At 39.8% G+C, this 8,010-nt stretch overlaps 1 protein-coding gene across 1 annotated transcript in view; it reads right to left on the bottom strand.

Annotated features, from left to right (window-relative positions):
* Positions 1-2,908: 2,908 nt before the first annotated feature.
* Positions 2,909-8,010, bottom strand: part of fgfr4 (fibroblast growth factor receptor 4) — a 19,567-nt gene continuing 14,465 nt past the window's right edge. The window contains exons 16-20 of the mRNA XM_020598518.1: positions 7,125-7,247; positions 6,600-6,670; positions 6,265-6,402; positions 6,014-6,119; positions 2,909-5,617 (exon numbers count right to left, since the gene is read on the bottom strand). Coding sequence (XP_020454174.1) covers positions 5,441-5,617; positions 6,014-6,119; positions 6,265-6,402; positions 6,600-6,670; positions 7,125-7,247 — 615 coding nt within the window. The 3' untranslated portion in view covers positions 2,909-5,440. The remainder of the gene's footprint in view (positions 5,618-6,013; positions 6,120-6,264; positions 6,403-6,599; positions 6,671-7,124; positions 7,248-8,010) is intronic.

Here is an 8,010-nt window from a genome sequence, read left to right as displayed (position 1 = left end):
AAGTTGCAAACTGGAATGTGCTCAAGTTTAGGTACAGAACAGATTTTAAAGTATAAATGTAGTTTGTAGCTTTTACAACTGTGAGTGAATAAAGTTCTGTTTGTATAAATGCTCATAATGGACATTAATGTTATATATTTTGGAGGGGGCTTATCTTGCTGCAGTTCTGTAGTTGTCTGGTGCAGTTTACTGTAACATTAGCATCGGCAGATTTATCTGCTGTGGCAATAGAAAAGCTTCTGAATAATTTGCCTATACTAACAGCTTCAGCTTTCTGTGTGACTGCAGTCCACCAAGAATCTAGTTTACAAGACAACTTCATTATTCAGCTTTGATTTACTGTACCTACTGCGACTGCACACACACAGATGACCGGATGAATATACTGGATATACTTAATCAAAAATGTTGCACAATATTGCTAAGCTGTTTTCAACAAGATATGCTGTCTACACTAGTGATCTCTCACTCTCAGTCAGTGTATCTGTCTGTCACTGTGACATTTTTTATAGATGCCTATACACACCTTTTAGGGCTAGTGTTTTAGGACACTTTATAAAAACTTGCTCTTCAGTGTAACTGCTGTTTTCTCTCCAGCAGGCTGTGTCAGCAGACACCACCACGGTTCCACGTTGCTGTCTGTTGTATTATGGCCGCCTGTCTGTGTGATAAGCTCCTCTCATGTTGTCCCAGTGTTAACCCAACATCCTGTGTCCACACTCTTATCCCGGCCTTATCACACACTGTTAGTGTAGACGGAATAACCAGTACTTCCGGAGGTCAGGAGATAAAGTAAGCTAACAAACATTGCATTGGATCCTACACACACATGCACAAATAGACACACATACAGTCCAGAATTGCTGCAATTGTGTGTCTGTGGTCCAGGGTTCAGTGTTCTGCATCAAAGCAGTTAAACTTTAAACTGGTGTTGCTCCATGTCTCTTTAGTCGACCTCCTCATTCTGCATACTGCCTGATCAGATGTTTAAATTCTAAAATACCTGATAAAACAGGCCCTCATAGTGTTGTCCAGAGGTGTAATAGACAATGAATATACATGCAGGTAAGTGACACATACTCGCCTCTGGGCAGGTGTAGGTCTGCCTATCTGTGCATATCTTGCAGACTACTGCAAATCATGTTACAGTCTTTCATGAGCAGTAATCTGTGGTGTTTACTAGGAACAGGAGACTTTTGTTCACTGACTTAGGGCAGTGACTACCCACAAGCAAAATAAGTTCCCTATTAAACCTGCACAAAGCCCAGGGAGAAGCATTGCCTGAGGGACCAATTCTGAGAACAAATGACTTGGTTACTGATGTTCTCTGAAAACTCCACAGCTCTAACAACAAATATAAACCAAATAGGTAAACCACTGCATAGTTAATGACAGACTTTGTATGCTTTTTTTATATTACTATTGTAGGTAGAAAGCTAGGCATTAGCCAGGCATTTTAACATTTGCAATTTATGTTACAGAAGATGAAAACTGTTTAATCCATTGTGAACTGGGAGGCTGTCTGGAGTTGATACCATTGTTTTTGTACAGAAATCCTTAAATATTTAGACTGCTGGAGATGAGAGTCCACTGCGGTTGGACTATCTGTGACATTATGACAATAACAAGTTGAGAAAAACAAGTTCATAAAGATGAGATAAGAAAAGATATTGTCAGCATTATAGTTTATTTTGCCTCTGAAAGATCTTTTTCTGGACTTTTAGGGACCAAAGCGTCTAGTCTCAGCCTCCATACCAAGCATGATTCTTTGCTTATTGAAATTTACCAAATGATGATAACTAGCCTGTAAATCTGTCTTTTATAAGACAATTGTTTATATATCTGTACAACCGGAAAGTCATTTTTTAAAGGAAGAGTTTAACATTTGCTGCCCCCAGACATTAGAGCTTGGTGTTGTGATGTTGGCAAGCACCTGGAAACCTTTTGCATATGTTTTGGTTCTGTCCAAAGCTCTTAAATATTTGAAAATTATTCTTTGATATTTAATCTAAAGCCCTTGATTTCAAAATACAACCATCCCTCGAAATGGAAATTTTCTGACCCCCACCTGTAAATGTGAAATTAACCATGAAGCAGCACAACATTGTTTGAACATGCTGTAATGTCAAACACATACCCCCAGACATTTATCCTACACTGAGACCTATATCAGTTCAAGCAGTAAGGGACCTCAGAGAGACAGACTTGCTGGCTGATCAAGATTTATTGTACATGGAAGATAAGGCAAAAATGCACACACATAAGACCACACACCAGGTGTGCAGGAGATAAAACACACACTGACAGCTAATCATGCGCACAGGCACACTTCAAAAGCCAGGGCTGGCTGGGATCACTGCTACCCTCTCCTCCGTCCTCTTGACCTTTAAACTCCATCTCTTCATTCTTCCGTCTCGCTGTCTCTCCTTCCCTGTGCCGACCTGTCTTCCATCTTTCTCACATTTGTTTCTTTCTCTCTGCCGCTCCTCTTGCTGTCTCTGTAGGGACTCTATTAATTGTTTCCTTCTTTTAAATTGGTGAACTGAAAACAATGATGGTTTTAACTTTGTCAGAATTGGAAGAACATACAAAAGTAGAACTGTTTTCTCTCTGGACCTGCACAAAGATGGTTTTGTGGGTTTCAGAAGAAAGCATCAGTACAGGCAATATTAACTGATGAGGATGATAACAACCTGCCCAAAATCAATATTAACTGATGAGAATGAATGATAACAACCTGCCCCGAATCTGAATATTTTTCTCTCTGAGTCCAGTTATTGTCTAGTCTGATTTTTTTGTGTGTGTGCAATGACAGAGACAAGGACACAAAGCAACTTTATTTAAAATTATACTTTATTTCATATAAAAACAAAACAATAAACAAATAAATTAGGTATTTCTAAAATAATTCTCTTGAAGAAATTTTTAAGAGTGTTGTGATTGTTTACAGTTTGTATCTGGGAGAAGCGCAGGTAACTGGAATGTAAAGATGCAAATGTGTCCGGAAACTTTATGTAAACGTAAGAGCTTCGTTCCAAAATGAGACATCCATCAGCGCCATCAGCTGTCACAAGATAAATGGCAGTGTAAAATGCAAACAGATAAGGAGAGTAGATACGTTAATCCTTCATTGGCCACATGGCTGGCTGGTTTTACACAGAGGATGACTAGATGAAGAATTTAGAGCATTTTGGAAAACTTTCACACATCTAAAATGAATAATACACATGTAATTGTGCAGTACAGCTGGTAATATAGCATTTTCATTTAAATGTACTCATTGCAATCTGTGAATATCTTGACGGGCTTCACTTCTGAAGAATCAAAGGTCTAGAAAAGACATAATATTAGCTGATCAAACATTTTGCTCTTGTTCATGAAAATCTCTTTCCATGCAGCACCTGCCAATGGGTAATTTGTTTCTATCTCGACTGTTTTGTCCGTGGTCAGATTCATTAGGCAGGATGAAACTCGCTTGATATTTTACTCCACAGGGGAATTTTCTGCTGCTGGTGGCAGTGGCGGGCCAGTGAATCTGAATTAAGATTTGTAATTTAAAAGATTGTGGCTATGGATAAAGATAGGGAAATTTGGGAGACAAAAGTAGACATTACCATAATAAGAGCCTCTTAATTTGCACACAAGCCCAAGCTATCCCCACACCACTACCCCCCAAAATTCCCTCTGGCCCATAGTCACACCCATTATGCCTGCAAAGCCTCATTGTCCGGCCAGGCTGCGGACCTGAGGAGCCCTCGCCAGCAGATTGGGCTGGGTGAAGGGTTACAGCCAGACAAAGGAGAGTCCCTCCCCCCTCTCTTCTATTTGAAATCAATCACACTAGCTTTCACATTCAGTGTCCCCCTCCCTGCCTCTTCTCCTTGTCGGCAGTGACAGTGGGCTTGGGCCAGCTCCACACAGTCCCTGTCTTACAGAGTCACTGTCCCTGACACAGCAGCCATGTAGGCGAAGACTGAATGAGTAAAGCTGTTACTGTATTTGGGGAAGTCCACAAGATGCTGTCTCAAAGTTTACTTAGTTGTTTTTACCTGTAAATAATCTCACAACCTTTTTGGCTTGGGTTTTAAATTTAGGAGATGCAGCTTCTATGCTCATAAGCTTGCAAATTATGAGAAAACACAAAAGTTCCAGATTTGTGTTTTTTGTCCAACAACAGCAGCAATAACTGCCCTCACTCTGGTATTATGCCTCATTGTTTTCTTGGGCTGGAGGCTGCTGCAGTTAAAAAAAAAAAGATAAATAGAGGGTTTCATTCCCAAATTTCCATGTTTAAGCCATTTTGTAAAGGCACTATCCATATTTGTTTGTTTGTTTTTGGCACAAAAATTTGGAGTTTTAGTTGTTCATGGAAAAATTTTAATTTGTATTTCTTAATCAGTCAAAACTGAAAATACAAATAGGTGTTTAGTATTTATAAAAGACAAACCAAAAATTTTAACATCTACTGTTCTTTAATGATGCCAATGGTGTGTTTAGAGTTCTTTACATTTGAAATATGGGCTGCTTCCTTGAGCTCCTGTTATTAGGTATAAATAATGCTTCTACAGTGAATATGGTGGCATTTTGGAATGAAACCTGAACATGAAGACATGTGGCAGCTTTGTAGGTTTGGCACTTGAAGCACTTGATGAAGTTCCTCTTTCTTTTTTCACTTTCAGTAACCTTCATTTCTGTGTCATTCAGAATAATTTATATAAGGCAATCATCTTTCTGTTGTATAAATGTATATACAATATTTAGATATTCTAATATATTCACAGGAAATCCTAAATTCAGGCACTTTGCTGCCACTAAAACAACTTCTTAGCAAAAGAGATCCTGAGATTTAAGACTGTTCTCGTTTTAAATAAGCAAGACAAACGTAAAATAATCTTATATAGAGAGACTTATATTTAACAGTCAATTTCTTCTTTTTAATCATAGCAAAATAAATCTTTTTTTGTCTGTTAAAATGTCTTTATCACCAAGGATTTGTGTGAGGAGATCACTGTCGGTGACCTCTCTGAGGGACAGCTGATCATAGAAAGCATTCTAAGCTGTTGGCAGTACCAGGGTTTCTTCTGTTGTGCTTAGTGCCATAGTTTTCCAACGTCGCAACTGTTCTTGGGCAGAGTGCCAGCGCTGATAATCCAAAGTACCAGGTTTTGTTTGTCCTTTCTCCTGCTCGTTCTGCTGCCCACAATGAAACGTTTTTCTACAAAACTCCACTGTACAATGAAGCCCAGTGGCCTCAGTGCTCCATATGTACATATCTGTGTCTGTGTATGTATTTGTGTGTATGTGTGTGTAAAAGATGTGCACCTACATGGAAGGGCTTTTTCTGGTGCAATAATGGAAGTTCGTTGTCAATTTCATTTTAGAAATTTTGCTGTGGACCTCCAATATGGCCACCAGCAGATGTGTTGCTTTACTTGAGTGCCTATCGGAGCGCGGTCTTTATATCTATCCGGGAGCGCACGTCCTGGTATCCCAGGAGGCAGGGATCAGTGGACAAAGCATCATGGGTAAAAACAGAGTCGTTGTCAGAGGAACAGGAGCTAGACGTGTCCTCACATGATGGGGAGTACTGCTCGAAGGGTGTCGACAGGTCCAAGTACTAAGAGAGAAATTAGAGATATGAGTCTTTGCAAAGGCAGTTTGCAACAAGAGAATGAGCAACAAATCCACATATAACTGTAATAAAACTGGCAGTGAACAGCTGTGAAAACTGAATTTTGCATGCTCTCAGAGGTTGTCAGACTGCTGCTAAACAGTGTGTTCATTTAATGATATTCAAGCCAGAAGAGATGCAGATGTGGTCAGTGGAGAACAGAACATTTCTGGACCAACAGTTTTGGATTTGGTTAAGGTAAAGATTGTTAGGTTTGTAACTACTGTACACATTTCAGTGATTTAAGTGCCAGTAAGGACCAACAAATGAATCACATGAATTGCTGCGCAATCCGAAATGTCTCCAGTTTGGACAGTGTGTGTGTGTGTGTTCGAAGCCCACCTCGTCAGAGATGGACAGCAGCACTCTGTCCAGCTCCTCCACCAGCTGTTTGAAGGTCGGTCTCTGGGATGGAACAGCATGCCAACACTCACGCATCAGCGTGTAGCTACATAAAAACACACAACATAGAAAAAATGATTTCTATAGTCTAGATAATCTATTCAGCCTACAGATGTGGCTTGTGAAATTTTATATATGCTGTGGTGAGACGCATATGTGACTGTAGTGGCAAACTCTCGAGTTCCGCTTACAGTTCATGTGTACAGTTGGAGGGTTTGTCCATTCGGTGTCCTTCTTTCAGCAGCTTGAAGAGCTCTTCAACAGGGATACCAGGATATGGTGACCCGCCCAGTGTGAAGATCTCCCACATCAGTACTCCAAATGACCACCTGAGCCCAGAAAAAAAGAACAGGATATACATATTATTAATAATCACTTTTGTTTACTGTGGTAAAAAAAGCATGTATGAAGCCTAACAGAAATCTATTACAATTGCACAGAATATATATTTTATTTTGCTGTGATTTGGGGCAGCATTTGCCTCTAAGTTGCTGTAGAAATGTTGAAATTGTATAGGTGAACTTACACGTCACTCTGGTGTGTGTAGACTCTGTCAAACAGGGCTTCTGGTGCCATCCACTTCACCGGCAGTCGGCCCTACAGAGTGAACAAGAAATTGTTAGAGCCATGTTTTTCTGTTTTGTCTTACTGTGAATGATTTTTCCATGCCCTCTCACTTATGATTCCCCCTCCTTTCTCCTTGTTATCCCTCTTTTCCAGTTAAGTCCTATTAAGCCCAGTGAGTAAGATATTATAGTAAGTAGTTTTGTTTTGTTTGTTTGTTTTGTTTTTTTTTTTGTTTTTTTTTGTTTGTTTGTTTTTTTTGCAGTGGATCATTTACAAAAAGTCTTCAGGTAAATGAAAGTAGGAAAGGAATATCTTCCCTGTGCTATAAAGTAACAGCATCTTAGCTGTGGAAAAGTAAAAGTTTGAGTGGTGATTTAGCTGCACTCTGCCACACTTGTTAGCTGTTGAAAACAAAGTTCTACCCTGGAAAGTTACAGCAGCAAAAGTGATTTCTGAAAATGTGCAGTTACAAGCTGTCACTCACGTTGGTGGTTTTCTTGTAGTAGTCAATCTGGTGAACCCCTCTAGCCAGGCCAAAGTCAGCAATCTTCATCACATTGTCCTCCGTTACCAGAACATTTCTGGCTGCCAAATCTCTGTGGATGCACTGCCAAGAGCGAAGAGAGAGGGAATTGAAGCCAAAACCTTAAAATGAGTTTTAGGTCAACTGCTGGGTCTTGGGATGAATATATTAGCAAAAGATTTAAGTGGCCCTGGTTAAATGGCTCGGAAATTTGACGCCTAATTTTGAAAATTGACTAAAAACATTCATAAAATGTTGTTTTTTTTTTTATTTGGGCTTGTGACAAGACATGTTGCTGTGTGTTCCAGGTCATGGCTTGGAGAGATCATGAAAACAAATATATAGGCAGAGAAGGTAGACAATATTTACTGGAGATGTTGTCCAAAAATAAATTTAAAAAAAGCCAGGAGTGTAAAGCCAACACACAGTGCTTCATTTTAGTGAAAATAACAAAATTAAGATGTCTTTATATAGAAACCTGGCAGTTTGAAGAAAAAACAACCCTTTGGCAAGGAAAAAAGGTTCTGTTTGCCCACATTGAATGGATGTCATTAAGTTTATTTTGGTTTTCATTCGAAATAGATGTGTGATTTGTGGGGACGTGCAAAATGAACCAGCCTTGGTTTGTGGGTCTCCCCATAATAGAGGGTTAGTTCTCGGCTCCTGCATTCTTAGGTGACTGTAGAGCCAGAAACCCAACGCCTACACCCAGACAACGACTCTGCTGCCTGTTTGCTAACAGATTTATGGCAACGCTAAAAGGACAAAGCCCAGCAGAGGGACAGACAGATGGATTGGAGAAGAGTAAACAGGAGTGAAGCTGCTGCAGCTTTCTGTTCAGGAATGC

This window comes from Monopterus albus, unplaced genomic scaffold (genome assembly GCF_001952655.1).
Source record: "Monopterus albus unplaced genomic scaffold, M_albus_1.0 scaffold38.1, whole genome shotgun sequence".
NCBI classification, from domain to species: domain Eukaryota; kingdom Metazoa; phylum Chordata; class Actinopteri; order Synbranchiformes; family Synbranchidae; genus Monopterus; species Monopterus albus.
Note: the sequence above shows the minus strand (reverse complement) of the source record. Positions and strands in the feature narration are given on the sequence as shown.